This window comes from Argopecten irradians, chromosome 9 (assembly GCF_041381155.1).
Source record: "Argopecten irradians isolate NY chromosome 9, Ai_NY, whole genome shotgun sequence".
Classification (NCBI taxonomy): Eukaryota; Metazoa; Mollusca; class Bivalvia; order Pectinida; family Pectinidae; genus Argopecten; species Argopecten irradians.
In genome coordinates this window covers 34441810-34460453 of record NC_091142.1, presented here as the reverse complement: position 1 = coordinate 34460453, position 18644 = coordinate 34441810, and the positions used below count along the sequence as shown (strand labels likewise).

Genomic DNA, 18644 nt, shown 5'->3' with positions numbered 1-18644 from the left:
TCTTTAAACTTTTAATCCACTATTTGGTTATCACCATCTAGTCTTGTAAATTGATATTTAGCAGAAAACTAAACGACAATGCTCAAAAGACCTCATTGATAATCACTACTAATTGTATTACTATGTTTTGGAGTCATACAATCATGAATGCACACTAAGAAAGTCAGTCTAACAATGAAAAGGGAGAGACTATCAATATCCTTATAACATTCTTTTACATAGTTCCATAATAAATACCTGTGTGGAATAGACATCAAAAATTTGTTTGGGGCAACAGTCAATGAACCGGTTGTTAAATCGTTCTTGTGCTCTGACCTTTGGCCCGTCTTCTTCCCCATTGACCATCTTAATGATGTGCTCAGCCACTACCTGCATCGTAAAAAGTGTATAAAATATATGTTGTTTCAATATTTTATGAAATCAACTGTTGTAAAGGTCATAACCAAACACTTTGGATAGTATATTGATATTATTTTAATCGGACTATATTAAAATGAAGTTTTCACATACTCATTTAAGGCAGTTTGTATTTATGAATACCAAATTAATGTTAGGTAACAAAATCATTCTAATAAGGGTATTTTATCCATCCTTTAAATATTTTGACATACCGACCAAAAATATATTCACGATAACAATAGAAATATAAAACATAGTAGATAAAGGTATTATATTACTAAACAAATTCAATGTTCACACTTGACTTACAGATTTTTTTTCAATCTATTAGCCGTTGAATTAATTTCTTACTTGATAAATACCTTCATATCACAATTATCTATCTTTATTAACATACCTTGACAGCATGCATTGGTTCAACAGGAGAATGTTTCTCCTGCATGTCTAGGTAGGGGAGCCGGAACCAAGGTGTGCTGCCATAGCGACCATGCTCCTGAGCAATGGACTGCAGTCGCTTTTCGAACAACACATGTGAAGAGTCTCAATGTGGAAGCTAATGAGCCATCTCTAGACGATCGACGAAAGAAATTATCCTTACAGTATGCTGCTCAACTGAAATCCAACCCCAAAAATCCCGCATTTAACCTTGTATTCAATCCACAACATCAAGAAATATTTACACAAAATCAAAAGCTCATACCAACATTTGGCATCAGAATTTCAAAATTGTTGCTGGAACTAAATATAAATTTCGACACCATTGACGAGTACACCATATCGGATGTTCCACCATGGCTCATTCAAACACCTGATATCAATTTATCTCTACATGAGAGGGCAAAATCCAGTGCATTACCCGAAGAACACAAATCCTCCTTTCGGGAGTGCATCAGGACTTTCCCTAATCATGTTAAGATCTACACTGACGGCTCAAAAGATGGTGATAAAGTATACTCTAATCCAAAATCTTTTAATCCGAACCTTTCGATTATCTTCTAAAACTCAAATTACTTATCTCTGGATTCCCAGTCATGTGGGTATAAAGGGGAATGAACAGGCTGATAAAGCAGCTAAGACTTCTCTTCGCCTAGCACAAACAGATTTGAAACTACCATACACCGACATCAAACCTTCAATTCAGTCGGCCATCAAACACCATTGGCAACAAAGGTGGTCTACCGAAACAAACAATAAACTGTTTAAAATTCAACCTACGCTTAATCCTTAACTGTCCAATCGGAGAGACCGCAGAGAGGAAGTTGTTCTCTCTCGGCTCCGAACTGAACACACATATTTTACACGTTCCTATCTATTGAGAGAGGAGGATCCTCATACATGCCATGCATGTGATTCTCCTCTCACAGTGGAACATATTTTAGTGCACTGTATTGATTTTAAGCACATACGAGATAAGTACTACGATGTCTCCGACATGTACACTTTGTTTCATGCCGTGAGACATAATCGTATGTTTAATTATCTCAAAGAAATCGGTATTTTAAACAAAATATGAACATTTTCTCATCATATCATCGTATCAACTGAACATTTCATCATTTCATCAACTTTGTGCATGAGTTTTCTCATGTGTTTTAGCCAAAACTATTTTATCCAATGCAAACCTTTTTTTATCAAATAAACGTTTACAATCTGTGTTTTAGTCCTGATTTTTAATCCTGATATTAATGCATGACTTGTAGTTTGGCCCTAAATGACCTTAGTTGTCGATGGGCCGTAAAACTGAAACAAACAAAAAACCAATAGGGGAAATAGAGGTAAATCCTTTAAATCGCTACTTGTTCTAGAGTTCTGCATGGATTGTAACCAAATTTGGCCACAAACATCCGTGGGGGAAGGGGAACAGAACTTGTATAAATTTTGGCTCTGATCCCGCAGGGGCAGGAGGGGCGGGGCCCAATAGGGGAAATAGAGGTAAATCCCTTAAATCGCTACTAGTCATAGAGTTCTGAATGGAATGTAACCAAATTTTGCCACAAATATCCTTGGGGGAAGGGGAACAGAACTTATATAAATTTTGGCTGCGGTGGCCTAGTGGTTAAGATGTCCCGACATATTACCACAAGCCCTCCACCTCTGGGAAGCGGGTTCGAATCCCATGTGGGGCAGTTGCCAGGTACTGACCGCTGGTCGGTGGTTTTTCTCCGGGTACTCCGGCTTTACTCCACCAACAAACCTGGCACGTCCTTACATGACCCTGGCTGTTAATAGAACGTAAAAATAAACAAACCAAACTGACCCCCCGGGGCAGGAGGGGCGGGGCCCAATAGGGGAAATAGAGGTAAATCCTTTAAAACACTACTAGTCATAGAGTTCTGAATGGAATTAACCAAATTTGGCCACAAACATCCTTTGGGGAAGGGGAACAGAACTTGTATAAATTTTGGCTCTGACTCCCCCGGGGGCAGGACGGGTGGGGCCCAATAGGGGAAATAGAGGTAAATCCTATAAATCACTACTTGTCCTAGAGTTTTGCTTGGATTGTGACCAAATTTGGCCATAAACATCCTTGGGGGAAGGGGAACAGAAATTGTATAAATTTTGGCTCTGACCCCCTGGGGGCAGGAGGGGTGGGGCCCAATAGGGGATTTAGAGGTTAATATTAAAATTCCTTCAGAAAAGAAACCATGAACCTGTATTCAGAACATTACTTGGCATTACAAACCAGGTGAGCGATACAGGCCCTCTGGGCCTCTTGTATTATTGTTTTAAAATGTGGCAAATATAACCTTATAATGAAAACCAGTTCTATTATATATTCAACAAAGTACTATAAATGAACCTCAATGCCCAATAGAACAAAAACCATTAACTGAAGGATGGAGGAAATCAATGCAAGAGTCAAACTTATAATCTATTTAAATTTAAAAGCAACATATATTTTTAACTCATATTGCAAATGTTCATAAACTGTGAGAATTGTACCTGCTGCCCCTATTGCATGATCGTAAAAGGCGACTAAATTTAGGATCTTAGCTTTTCTCTTTTTCCTAACTGACTTTATCTTTCCTAATGCCTCCCTTGGCACCGCCTCACTTTTGGCCTTGAGCTGAGCGTTCGCCCCTGTGAGGAAGGCTCTGGGTTCTGTCCCCTGGCCGAGACACACCAAAGTCTATAAAAGTGGTAGTTTCTGCTCCTGCTTAGCGTTCAGCATACAGGGAGTGGGACGACTGGTTCGCCCGTTGTCAGTATAATGTGACCGGGTGGGGTGTGTTGCTTGGTGTCTTCGGCGGCATGCTTCAGTGATATAGCACTATAAAAAGGGCAACAGTTCCACTATACAAGAAGACAATACACGAACATACCGCAGTCTCCTAAAACACGCACCTCGCACAACATACACGCAACACACCGCATACATGGGAGGCCGTCCTTACATGACCATAGCTGTTAATAGGACGTTAATTAATTAAACAAACAAACAAACAAACACAATTTGAGTGTCATCCTATCTGATATCAGCTTACATTTCCTTTATGCTTAAAAACTCTAATGATAAATTTGCTACGCTATAGGGACAATATAAATGTATTTAACTAGAATCACAAATTGACATACCCATCATTTCTGGTCTCATGCTCATATCGGTCGCACAATGTTGCTGTTGTCATCTCATCATGTCTGGTCCGAGCCGTGACTGTAGCTTCCTCCAAGTTCCGCGTAGGGAAAGAGGTGTCCTGACGGAAGGGATGATCTAACGGTAAGAAAATCCTTCCTCCAGGATACACGGTCTTATCCAAGATTGGTGAACGGAACCCTGGTATAATACACAAATTTCATTAATAATTATTAGGGAAAAAGATGAGCTTATATGTAAAATTTTTGATAGCCCTTTCTCAGAAACAGCGGTAACAAACTTCTGAAAAATAGTCATAATAAACTTCACATATCAGAATCCAAGATGGCTGCCTGTTTGTTTGTTTGTTGATGGTCTGGCCCCAAAATGTAATATACATAACCAGGTTCCTAAGCAAACCTATACATGAAATCTGATAAATGCCCTTTCTTTACTTTCTGAGAAATAGCTATAACAAGAATTGTTAATGGACTGAAGGACTGACAGATTGATCATGGACGATTTGAATAAAATCATAAGTTTTGAAGGAAATAAGTTAAATCCTCAAAAATCACTGTAGTTTTGATTTATTTTCGACCTTATAATGTTTTTACGATTTCAACTGAATAGTACAAAAATGTTCCTGATCTTTATTAATATCAACCAAAAATTAAATTATTGTCAAATACAGATCTTTTGTGGACATTTCTTTTTTAATTTATAAAAATACAAAGTTATTGCTCTCAATTGACAGATGAATTATAGCAGTAAGCAGTTTATATAAGAGATTTTTTCTTCTCAAACTTATTATCAATGTTCAAAGTTTACAAACCTTTCAAACAGCAATGACAGCATGATGACTTGGCATTCTGTTGCACCCTATTCTGCTCCTTGGCATTCCCCGGAACATCACAGACTGTGAATAGAATCCTGGCACGGAGAGTACTGGTCTTCTGTGTGACGGAATCAAACACAGGCACGCCTTTGTCAAGTGCCAGGAGTTCACTCACCAGAACGTCATTATAAATGCTCAAGCATTTCGGGGATTGAGGACCTGTAAAATATTTTGCATATTAAAACATTTAAATCTAGGCTAACTCATATATCACTTAGGCATTAGCAAGAGGCCCATGGGCCTTAAAGTTATATGTGACGTATTTTTCATTCTCATGAATCAAGATGAGCTTTTAATATGTTATTTATTACCAAAAGTTACCAACATTTTGAGAATTACAGTATTTTCAATGCTTACGATGTAATTTTACGAATACATATAAGAGCTGAAAATGATTTTTGGCAGTACTGCATACATAAGGTATAAAAACAAGTTTTAAAAGTACATAATTTCTGTGTTGCAACTAACGTTTATTACACATCTGAAGTCATTTGAATGATTTTCACAGCTTTATTCATCAAACTTTATGGTTTTCAATAGATTAGTGAAGAAAAAATAACATGTCAAAATCTTCGCCCAGTTATGGCACATATAACTTTAAGTTACCTGATAATATTATGTGGTACTAATCTGCACTTGCATCAGGACTGTGACTTTAAACTTTTCATAAACTACACAATTACCATTTTCAAAATCTCATAGATTTTAGGCAGCAGATATAGTCTTATTGAGATTACAGTAAGCAACTACCCAATCTCAAACAAAATCATATTATTATAAAGGGTAGTTACTCTGTGTGTTACTGCAAGACAATTTTCTTGTGAAAATGCTTCCAATATGTTGGCAGAGGTGGTTGCATACAGATTTCTGAATATTCATTAAATTTTTCTGGTTCACATGGCCCAGTAATAATGTTATTGAAAAATGAAATAACTTGTGGGTTAATGTAGAATTCTAATTATCAATCTTACAGGATCATTAATCCTTGTGAATATATAGTGTTCACAACATTTTTTATTGCATAGTGCTATAACTTTAAGTAATGGTTTGATAAGGTTTGATTCTGTAAGTTCTCCGAGATCATACTAATATAATTGAATTTTACCACAATTAGTCAAAAGACTCGCATTCTTTACCATCAACAACATATCTTAATGATATTTTTTTAATATAAAAAAAAATCATTATATACAAAGACTCCATGCTTACAGTAGCATTACGTTAACATTTTAATCATTTAAAAAAAAATCCATATTGCATACCTGGAATAAGCCCAAACAACATGGTCGATTCCTTCTTCATGCGGAGTTGAGGAGGCAGATTGAGAAGGAGACCACTCTGTGCCCATATGCTGTAAGTACCCTGTGTTATATTGTGATGAAATGGATTAAATCCATCTGAGCAGTAGGACAAAGCAATGGCCTCCTTCCCAACCTCTTCCTGAAACGAAGCCCAAGCCGGTGACGCATGGAGGTCGTCAATGAATCGCGACTGCTGAGGGGCTTGACGCCTGGTAACTATCCTAGCCAGAGCAGAAACTTCCTTGAGTTGTTGAAGTCTCGGAGCGATGGGAATAGTGTAGTACCTACAAGTTGCAAATTGAAATCAGTTTTGAAAACATACAAAACAAGATATCATACTATAGAGATCTTGATGCCCATCTTAGAATAATTTGCTAACAGCAAGGAAAGAATGAAAATTCCCTTGCTGTTCCCTTTTGCCAAAGTAAAAGATTACACCCACCCCTCCCATGTAGTTTTTAGGTAAAAAGTACAAGAGTTCAAGAGAAATCACACTTAAATTTCAGTTATAACCCATCAGTACAACAAACTTCACTTGTAAAGAGCTAAGATGGCCCTCCTGCATTGCGGTCATCTTGTTTTCCTATCATTTATTTCACACTACTTTCCCACCAAAAATTATCTATCTGCAGTTACTTAACATAAGTGATGGAAAAAAATTTGGCTTAAAATCATTTTGCATACACTGCATGAGGCCCTGTGCACTGCCCATATTGAGAATACCTAGCAACACGTCCATCTAATATTGTCTTTAAAACCAATAAACTTATGTTTACTAATATCTTTACAATAAATACATAACAATTTATCAATCATTTACAAAAATACAACAGGATAATGCATCTACTAGGGTGACAGTAGCCATGTCATGTAGGACTAGTGTTGATAAATACATGGAACTTAATTACATGCAACTTGATAATGCAAAAATGTTAGTTGTTAAAAAAGAATTTTTAACATTGTTTTTGAAGATAATATTGGTAACATTTTTTGAACTAACTGCTAAGATATGCCAGAGCTTAGCTTCATTCTAATGAAGAAATTTTTTTTAACAATTCAGAGTGTGCTCTAGGCAAGATTAATATATTTTGTGTATTTTATCTTAACCCATATCGATTCATTTCATTGTGAAAGGGTCTCCATGAAAGCTGGGTCCACGTCCCGAGACTGGGTGCACTGTTCTCATGCGGATGCGCACCACTTCTGGGGGTGTGATGTGCGTCCGCGTGATATCAGTGTAGCTGAAGGCTTTCACAGTAGCTCCAATTTGAGCCAACCTGTTTGCCGAGGGTTGCATCTCGTATCCGGGGGAAGAAGGTCCTGGTGGTTGAATAGGTTTTGCTCTTTTTTCTTCCTTTTTTACTGCTACACACTACTTTGGCTTCAGACTCCTGTTAGACGAGAGGTAATATGGGCCCTGTATTATCAATCGGCTGGTCATGCCGAGCCCTTGGTTCGTAGATCTCCAAGAAGGCGGTGGCTTAGGGTCAATCGTGAGTTTAATTTGGATTGTCTTGATTCTGATCGATCTTGCGAGCGTGCTGCCGCAAGCTTGATTTGAATTATGTTTGTTCGAAATATTCTTCCTGTAACCCTGACACTTTGACATTGGATATCCATGTCATCATGAGTGTCCCCCTGTTGGGCTCCGAGGTGGGTGGGGGCACAGCTAGCGAATTGTAATAAACTCTAAAAGATGGCTTCCAAAAACAAACAAAATGAACTGCAACCAAAATCTCCCCAAAAGGAATCAACCACAAATCAACAAACAAAAAGCGGTACAACAAACACATTCCCACAGTTTCTGGTCATGTCCTCTACACAGAGTGGCAAGACCACTGCAGGTTTATCAGCCTTAATATTGCGAAAGGGCATCAAAGGCATTGCTGGAGATGTCAAATCTGTGAAGCCTTTGGGATCGAGTGATCTCCTAATAGAGGTTTTCCGCAAGCAACAAGCGGAGAACCTCCTTGGAACCAACAGTTTTGCCGGCCTCAGTGTGTGTGTGTAAAACCACACTCATCATTGAATTGCAGCAAGGGGGTAATCAGGTGCCCAGCCTTGCGCAATGACAATGTGGCTGACATACTGTCATTCTTCCAAGAGGAGAACATTCCGGTCTCTCATGTTAAACGCATCATGACGAGAAAAAGTGGGAGCTTGGTCCCAACACACACTTTCATCTTAACATTCGCTACACCAACATTACCACAGAGGGTAACTGTTGGTTACCAACGTTACAATGTCACTGTCTACATCCCCAATCCATTGAGGTGCCGTAACTGCCAGAGGTACGGTCATCATGAGAGCAATTGTAGACGGAAAATGGTATGTCAGTACTGTGGCCGTGAAGGTCACGACGAAAAAGACGAATGTGACATTGTCAACCGTCACTGCGTCAATTGCGGGGGTGACCATGCTGCGTCTGCTCGCACCTGTCCTGCCTGGACTCGGGAGAGGGAGATATTACGGGTCAAATATACCCGAGGTGTCTCCTTCCCTGAAGCTAGGAGGATAGTCGAGTGTTCAGACCTGAATGTGGCAACATATGCCCAGATCACCCGCGCAAAGACGCCTGTTGACAGTGTCACCGTCAAACATGCGTCGGTCCAGGCCTTGGTTGACAAGCCTAACTGGGACAATGATGTCCCAGATATGGCTGATGCTAAGGCCTGCAAAGTAATCATGGGGGACCCGAACAGGTTCAAGTCAGGTCCATGTAAACCACAACAAAAACCACCTGCTGGGCCACCTGGAGCTAAAACGCCAATCCCACCGGCGTCTCCGGGACTTACACAACACCAAATTCAAACACAGAACATTAGAAAACAAGTTACTGCCGCTCGTCATAGACGTGCTTTATCTTCACCGTCTATTGACGTTAAAAAACTCCCTAATAAAACCAAGCGACCAGCTAATACACCACCGCAGGAGCAACGCCAGACCAAAACCACCAAGGTAAAGCTGGCGAGGCTCCCTTCACTAAACAACAAACCCAGTAAGGGATCAGATGACCCTATCCTTGGACGGAACATCTATGATGTTCTATCGGACGACAGCGAGTTTGGTGACAACACATTTATCGCCACCAAACAACCTACTTCAAGTAGTCCTGTCGGTCCGACAAACTATCCTCAGGGACCAACATAGAGACAAACACTATCATACAATGGAACATACGCGGATTTAAAGCGAACATAGAAGAATTAAAACATCTTATACAAACAAAAAACCCATCCATATTCTGCCTTCAAGAAATAATGCTGAAAGACACCATCAATCTCAGACAATTTACACTATACACAAAAACTCCAACAACAGGTGGCCGCGCATCAGGTGGTGTGGCGGTGGCGGTGCATAAAAACGTCCCTCACAGACACATTCAGCTAAATACCACCTTACAAGCTGTTGCTATAAGCGCAACTCTTCACCGAAAAATAACAGTCTGTTCTATATATTTACCTCCAAATACTCCATTTAGTTGTGATGAACTGAGTAACATCGTATCACAACTACCAGTGCCATATATTATCATGGGTGACTTTAACGGTCATAATAGCCTCTGGGGATCCCCAGGCACTGACGATAGAGGTAGACGTATCGAAGAGTTTATCGATAAAAACAGCTTATGTCTTTATAGCACCAATGCCCCAACATATTTACACCCTGCCTCTGGCTCGCTTACCCACATTGATCTATCGTTATGCCTTCCATCAATTCTTCTGGATTATGATTGGAGGATCAACGATGATATTTGTGTAAGCGAGGGGCCGCGGTGGCCGAGTGGTTAAGATGTCCCGACATATTACCGCAAGCCCTCCACCTCTGGGATGCGGGTTCGAATCCCATGTGGGGCAGTTGCCAGGTACTGACCGCTGGTCGGTGGTTTTTCTCCGGGTACTCCGGCTTTCCTCCACCAACAAACCTGGCACGTCCTTACATGACCCTGGCTGTTAATAGGACGTAAAAATAAAATAAACAAAATTGTGGAAGCGATCACTTTCCAATTATATTAAAAAATATAGGGTCACCAAAACTTGAGGAGCCTATTCCTCGTTGGGATTTACATAAGGCGGATTGGGCTCAGTTTAAAACCTTATGCGCCGAGGATCTCATCGAGGATAATTTTTTGAACCTCGAAGACCCCATTGAAATTTTCACAGAAGCGCTCACTTCTATCGCTACAAAAACCATATTAAAATCCGTGCCAAAACTTACTAAGTTCCTTCTGTCAAATGATTCATTTATCAATAGATCTGGTAGAAATGCAGCTCTGAGGCGGTACTTGGCTTCGCCAACTGTCTCAAACTATAACAATTTTAAAATATGGAGAGCTAAAGCTCGAATGTCTATTAAGTCCGACAAGAAAAGTACTTGGAAAGAGTACGTCTCAAAAATTAATTCCAATACATCTTCGAAGAAAGTTTGGGAAATGATTGGTAAAATCAGTGGGAAAAGAAAAGCAACACCATCCTCCCACCTCATTAACAAAAATAAAATATTTTCTTCAAAATCCGAAATAGCTGACGCCTTTGCCAAAAATTTTGCTAACAATTCATCCGTCAAAAATCATCCAAAAAAATTTTCAAAAAGAAAAGGGAAAGAGACGTCTTAATTTTAAATCCTCCAATAGTGAAAGTTACAATAGGCCTTTCGAGATACCAGAATTGCTCGAGTCCCTTGAGAAATCAAAGGACTCGGCAGCTGGACCAGACGAAATTCCATATATATGTTTTTAAAACAATTACCAGACTCTTCACTAAAATGTCTTTTAACTATATTTAACCAAGTTTACTCTTCTGGCAAAATTCCCGAGTCTTGGAAGGAATCTACTATTATACCCCTTCCGAAGCCCGGGAAAGATGCTACTGATGCCAAAAACTATCGTCCTATTTCATTGACGAGTTGTATTTGTAAAACTCTAGAACGTATGATAAATACTAGATTAGTTTAGAACGTATGATAAATACTAGATTAGTTTGGTTCCTGGAATCAAATAATATTTTAAGTCCTTTGCAAAGCGGCTTTAGAAACCGCAGGGGAACGGTAGACCACTTAGTTAGACTAGAAACATTTATACGAGAAGCATTTGCCAAAAAAGAACATGTTGTGGCCGTATTCTTTGACCTTGAAAAGGCATACGACACAACTTGGCAATTTGGAATCATGAACGATCTCCATGATATCGGTATACGTGGTAATTTGCCAAAGTTTATTTCAAATTTTATATCTGACAGGCAGTTCGAACGGGTTCAACTTATTCAGAAACAGAAACACAGGAGATGGGCGTCCCTCAGGGTGGTATCCTGTCCGTCACATTTTTTGGATTAAAAATTAACAGCATAACTAAATGTCTTGGCCAATCTACGGAAGGGTCTCTATTTGTGGATGATTTCTTGATCTGTTACAGATCAAAAAACATGCACACTACAGAACGACAACTACAACAATGTTTAGGCAAATTACAAAATTGGGCTGACGAAAATGGCTTTAGATTTTCAAGATCAAAAACTGTCTGTATGCACTTCTGTCAAAAACGAAAACCGCACAATGATCCTGACCTCACTCAATGGAATTAAAATTCCAGTAGTTGAACAAACTAAATTTCTTGGACTAATATTTGATTCGAAACTATCCTTTGTTCCACATATCAAACATCTGAAGGATAAGTGCTCGAAGGCGCTGAACATTCTACGAGTTCTTTTCCCATTCTGATTGGGGTGCAGACCGTGAAATGCTTCTACGTATCTATCGGGCACTTATTAGATCAAAACTTGACTACGGCTCTATTGTCTATGGATCGGCTCGCAGCTCCTATCTACAGATGCTTGACCCTATACAGAATCAGGGACTGCGTCTCGCACTTGGAGCTTTTCGAACAACACCTGTGAAGAGTCTCCATGTGGAAGCTAATGAGCCATCTCTAGACGATCGACGAAAGAAATTATCCTTACAGTATGCTGCTCAACTGAAAACCAATCCCAAAAACCCCGCATTCGATCTTGTATTTAATCCACAACACCAGGACATATTCAGACAAAATCAAAAGCTCATACCAACATTTGGCATAAGACTTTCAGAGTTTTTGCAGGAACTAAATATAAATTTCGACACCATTGACGAGTACACCATATCGGATGTACCACCATGGCTCATTCAAACACCTGGACCCGTATGCATAAAAAATCTAAGAATTTTCTTAAGTTTGTACTTAAATAAATTTTCAATACACTTGTTTGTTTGTTTGATTAATTAACGTCCTATTAACAGCTATGGTCATGTAAGGACGGCCTCCCATGTATGCGGTGTGTTGCGTGTATGTTGTGCGAGGTACGTGTTTTGGGAGACTGCGGTATATTCATGTAGTGTCTTCTTGTATAGTGGAACTTTTGCCCTTTTTATAGTGCTATATCACTGAAGCATGCCGCCGAAGACACAAAGCAACACACCCCACCCGGTCACATTATACTGACAACGGGCGAACCAGTCGTCCCACTCCCTGTATGCTGAGCGCTAAGCAGGAGCAGAAACTACCACTTTTATAGACTTTGGTGTGTCTCGGCCAGGGGACAGAACCTAGAGCCTTCCTCACAGGGGCGAACGCTCAACTCAAGGCCAAAAGTGAGGCGGTGCCAAGGGAGGCATTAGGAAGGATAAAGTCAGTTAGGAAGAAGAGAAAAGATAAGATCCTAAATTTAGTCGCCTTTTACGATCATGCAATAGGGGCAGCAGGTACAATTCTTACGCCCTACCTGCAGGGCCAATACACTTAGTTAAGCAAGATGCTTAATATCTGTTGCATAAATATTCTAAGCATTATGCTTAGCTGTTTTTTGCTAAGCATATTGCAAAAATCTTAGATGGCTCGTTGTCAATGGCGAGACATCATGTTTCCCGTACTTTTTGTTTACAAACAATACCACGCGGACAAAACACGTGCGCGATCGTCGTCTGCTTGTCTAGCTTCTCTGAAAAAATGGCAACGAATATTGTTGAGACACCAAGCAAAAAGCGGAAACCAAACTGGACGGCAGACGAATGCTTGCAGCTAACAAAACTTGTTGAAGAGAAGAAGGATGTTATCAGGGCCAAGTTTGGTGCGGGGGTTACGACCCAGAGGAAAAGGGAAGCATGGCAGCGCATAACAGATGCCATCAACGCCAGTTCTACTGTCAGACGAAGCGTAGAGGAGGTAGAAAAAAAATGGCACAACCTCCATATGAAGGGGAAGGCAGAGTTGTCTGACCACCGCAGACAGGCAGTGATGACAGGTAATTACTCGTAGTTCGATCATTAACGTTGTAGGCCTAACCCTAAGCATCTAGCAGACGACTCGCCTTGATCTGTGAACTGTTGTGCGACAGTCATGACTGGTTAATGCAGTTTAATAACAATTTCATTTCTACTTACTTTACTTTGAGTGTAAAATCACAACAGATCGTCAAAATCTCTGTTAGCCAAGTTCTCAACATCTCGATGGCCGGTGCAATGTTTACTCTGTCGGGTTGTCGTTCTTTGAATAGGAATGCTCGATTTACATTGTCATCTCTATTACTGTACTGTTGCAATATACAGTGTATAAGTTTCCGACAACTGAATCGAAGTTCCATATGAATACTACATAACCTGATCATGATTTATAGTAATATTTCAACTATAGACATAGTTTGCACTTGTTTTGTATTATGTTTTGGCGAGAAACGATGAAATACAGACGTATTTACATACTGCAAACAGGTCGGAAACAGTAAATCGAATACGCCTAACATCCATAAATAGTATTAGTACCGCCCAATTATGAATATTGATAAGTTAAGACCAACCCTCCTACCAATACTGTCCAATAGTATCTTCAACAGTCATTTATAAATAAACACAACGACCACTCTTATTTGGAATCAAAAACAGAGTTTACCCATATTTTGATTACAGACATCTTCATTTATTGTCATTGTAGATATTTAGGTCTATGCATGAACAATACAGATTATGATAAGCTGTTTTCAAAATCATCTGTACATAACATTATTTTCATTAAGGCTAAGCTTACATCTATTTACTATTGTTAATACAGATTGAGATAAACAAGCTTACATGCATTGTCTTATAATTACAAATACATGTATCTGTAGTTTTAAGATAAATATTTGTATTGTTTAAGGAATTAAAATATTTGTATTTTAAAAATGTTGATAAATTAATTTCATTAATTAAATTGCAGATCTATACATGTATCTGTAATTTAATTTTAATAGCTATAATTTGATTCAGGTATCTACTTTTTTTTTTTTAAATGCAGACATATGTAAATGAGATACAGATACATATGAGATGTACAGATATATGTGAGATACAGACATGTAAATACAGAAACTGAATATAAAAACTCCAACTGGCTTTTCATAATATGTCTTATTTTCTGTAAATCTATTTATTTTCTTCTTGCAGTAAACCTGTTTTTTTCCAAATGGATTATTGCCTGATTATGTCACACTAATAAAATGCCTTGCACATATACACAATTGTGTACTTTCTTGATTAAAAATGAAATACAGCTGTATAGTAAAACAAAAAGGCCACAGATTCTTTTTCATGTAAATATATTATACAATTACATTTTCTGTACTTATATTCTGATTTCAGTCAAAATTAATATTGATAAATGGAATTATAAATGGTAAATAAACAACCTTAAATGCATACATGTACTCAATTTCAGGTGGTGGTCCATCTTCTATGCCCCAGATCAGTCCAATTGCTGAGGCTGTGGGCAATGTAATTGGCCTGGATAATGTGTCCATTTGTGGCATTGATGGGGCAGTGGACACATCCATGATGATGCTTCTAAACACTGACCCAGTGTTTCCATCAATCTCAAGGTATTTTATGACAGATTATAGGGCTAGTTGAAAATGTACATGCAAATTACTAGTTCATATCAAGTACAAAATATTTGGATCTATCTTTCCAACGCACATATTTGTAAAGGAATTATGGTAATCATTCTGCAAAAGGAAGCTTCAAATATAGCCAAAATCTAAGTTTTGGTGCATTTATTGTAACTTCAAAAGTAAAAAAAGATATCAATGTACATGTATATGTCTATGTACATGTTTCAATGAACATGTATGTATGACATTTCAAATTTCATGTTTTTTATTATTTTTATCATTAATATTTGTTATCATCTATGAATTGATGGCATATGTTTATTATGAAATGATGTACTACATGTATTGTCAGTTAGCTTTAATCCTTTAAATTGTCTCTATAACAGACCCCCATGCAGCACCATAACAACAGAGATCATGTCTTCATGTGCAGCTACCATCTTGCCATCATGCACAGTAGCTTCACCCCTAGAATCAGATGACAGCACTGCAGGGATCCAGCAACTCAGGAAGCAGAAGCTGCAGCTGGAAATAGAAAATTTGAAATTACAAAACAAACTTCTCACTTTGAAAATCAAAAGGATAAATGATAATGAATGTTAATTAAAACTCAAATAATAAATTAATGAAATCTATTGAATGAGTGTTATTTTGATTTATGTTTGTACATTATGTACATAACTTACAAATATCATCAGCTGATTTTAAAAAAAAATGATGAAGTAGATAAAAAAAACCTGGTCAGATGAAAAAATAATTAAGTAAAAATCAAACAATATTGAGCTTACATTAGAAGTGGTTACAGACAATATGGGTTCTGTAGGCTCTGCCATCAACAGGGTCCTCTTGGATACTATTAGCATCACCATCACAGTTACCATCATCTCCATCTTCATCATCATCATTATCAAGCTGTGGCATGTTTAACAATTTAGCAATGTTATGTAGAATGCCACAAGCTGTGATTAATTTGCAGACTCTCTCTTGGTCTCAATCTTATCTCTCCATGCAGCACATGGAACCTTCTCTTCCATTGCCCAATAGCTCTTTCCACAATACACCTGGTAGTTTTGTGTGCACTACAAAAGTGAACCATTTGATTTGATTAAATTTTTTTATTGTAAAATAAATCCTGAATTAAAGCTTGAATTGATTTGCAAAGTCATATCAGTTTAATGTATACACTGTATACAGTGTGCACTTCATATATATGTAGCAATATAGGTAAATATATCAATAAAATTCAATATTAGTTCAATTCTGCTAAAATGTGCATCAGAACCACCAATTCTCATTTCATTTCATATCATTTAAATATAAGGTTGAAATTTCTATTTTACCAAATTATTGAATTATGATTATAAGTCAGTTGACATCTGATCATTTAAGGATACATGTTGTGTATAATATATCTTAAAAGCATAAAAACAAATAAAAAAAATTGTCAGCTACATGTACATGTACAGTGTACATGTATACACATTCACAATGTACATGTATACAACTATATGTGCATATTTATATCAAAATTAATCTGAAACTATTTTAAACCTTTGCTTGATTTCTTAGATAACATGGTATGAGGTAGGCTAAAGACACTTACAAAATGATAATGTTTATTAATAATGTGACTTGATTTTTTTTTACTGGAAAAGGACTGTTAATTTTAATATGCCCACTCATAAATCAATTAAATTTATTATGAAACATATTAGATAAATGTACATGTACTAACAGATATTCTTTTTGAAATGATCAAGCACAACATTAAATTTCATGATCAAATTAATTAACAAAATGTGCAATAATTATATACAAAATGTATATATATGCAATATTAAAAATATGGTAATCTATAGCTAAATTAAACATGTATTGTGATGTGGTGAAACACACCCTATACATGCATATGGTGTCTGTTATTTTTATAAAAACTTGAAATATTTAGACATGATGAAGTTCTCTATTTTCTATTGGGTTTTTTTCAACTATGATGTTCAAATATTAGATTATCCCATTCTGAACCCCTCATATTATACAACTAGAGTTAGTTCCCTTTTCGAAAACTCTCCAATGCAATAATAACAGTAGCGCGAGTGACCGGAGAAGATTGTCAATAAAGGTAGACACAATTTTAGGAACATTTACCTGTTGTACCGAGTCTGTTGTCCGGGTAGTGGGTTGAGGTAGGGTGTCAAGAGCCAGTTTTTACAAGGATACCCGCTATCGCCAAGTAAGTGGCATTTTACCGGCACCATTCTCGCCTCAAATATCCTTGCCAGACCACTTTCACGAAGGATTCTCGCGTCGTGTGCTGACCCTGGCCATCTCGCAACTAGGTCTAAAATACGTGAATTTGCATCCACCACAATCTGTACATTGATGGAATGGAAGTTTTTTCTGTTAACAAATTCTGGCTCGTTGATACTGGGGCGTAAAATACGTATATGTGTGCCGTCAATTGCTCCGATAACCCCCGGAAACCTAGCAACTGCATAAAAATCTGCTTGATGTTTCCTCACAGCCTCAGCAGAAATAGGGAATGAAATGAACTTGGTAACGACTTCCTGGCGGTTTAAAGCATTTGTCACTCTCTGGATAACTCGGGATACGGTTGACTGGTCAACATTAAAATTATCACCACTGCAGAGTTGCATTTTCCCTGTAGCATAGAATCTCAGTGCTAATAACACCTGCAAAAATGAGGGTAGGCTGTGATTCCGTCCTGTGGCGGGGGCAATATAATCTTTCACAATATCATTAATAAAAAGGATCCCCTCCCTGTCAAACCTGAATCTTTGATAAAGTTCAAACCCGTCATAGTTTTGAAGTGGATCAAACCTGTCCCGGAAAATTCTTTCTCTTCTCAATGCCCTTACAAACTGTTGAGGTGCATTATTCTGTCCATTAGCAGCGGCCATTTTGGAAAGATAAGCATCTTACTTAACGATTTAAGACAGGTAAGGTGGTTGTTTAATGTTAAGAATATTCTTAAGTGTTAAGAAAAATCATGCAAGCCACTTAACAAGATAAGCAATATACTTAGCACAAAAATTAATCTGCTTAGCTGAGAATTTTTAACTTAAGCATATTCTTAACCATTTAAGATTTTTAAAGGGCCCTAGTTGTGCATATTGCATTTTGGGACCAATCGGTTAACAAGATGGCCGCCAGGCAGCCATCTTGGATTTTGATACTTAAAGTTTGTTATCGCTATTTCTCAGAAAGTACTGAAGGGATCTTTCTCAAATTTCATATGTAGGTTCCCCTAGGGCCCTAGTTGTGCATATTGCATTTTGGGACCAATCGGTTAACAAGATGGCCGCCAGGCAGCCATCTTGGATTTTAATACTTAAAGTTTGTTATCGCTATTTCTCAGAAAGTACTAAAGGGATCTTTCTCAAATTTCATATGTAGGTTCCCCTAGGGCCCTAGTTGTGCATATTGCATTTTGGGACCAATCGGTTAACAAGATGGCCGCCAGGCAGCCATCTTGGATTTTAATACTTAAAGTTTGTTATCGCTATTTCTCAGAAAGTACTGAAGGGATCTTTCTCAAATTTCATATGTAGGTTCCCCTAGGG

The 18644-nt window shown here is 38.0% G+C and overlaps 1 protein-coding gene and 1 pseudogene across 1 annotated transcript; one reads left to right on the top strand and one right to left on the bottom strand.

Moving 5' to 3' along the window:
• The first annotated feature begins 13123 nt into the window (after positions 1 to 13123).
• LOC138332144 (nuclear apoptosis-inducing factor 1-like) lies at positions 13124 to 15700 on the top strand. Its single transcript, XM_069280125.1, has 3 exons — positions 13124 to 13440; positions 14889 to 15048; positions 15447 to 15700. The coding sequence occupies exons 1-3, from the start codon at positions 13146 to 13148 to the stop codon at positions 15661 to 15663; spliced, it is 672 nt and encodes a 223-aa protein (XP_069136226.1). The 5' UTR covers positions 13124 to 13145; the 3' UTR covers positions 15664 to 15700.
• On the bottom strand, positions 15463 to 18118 carry LOC138332143 (putative nuclease HARBI1; annotated as a pseudogene).
• Positions 18119 to 18644: the final 526 nt, after the last annotated feature.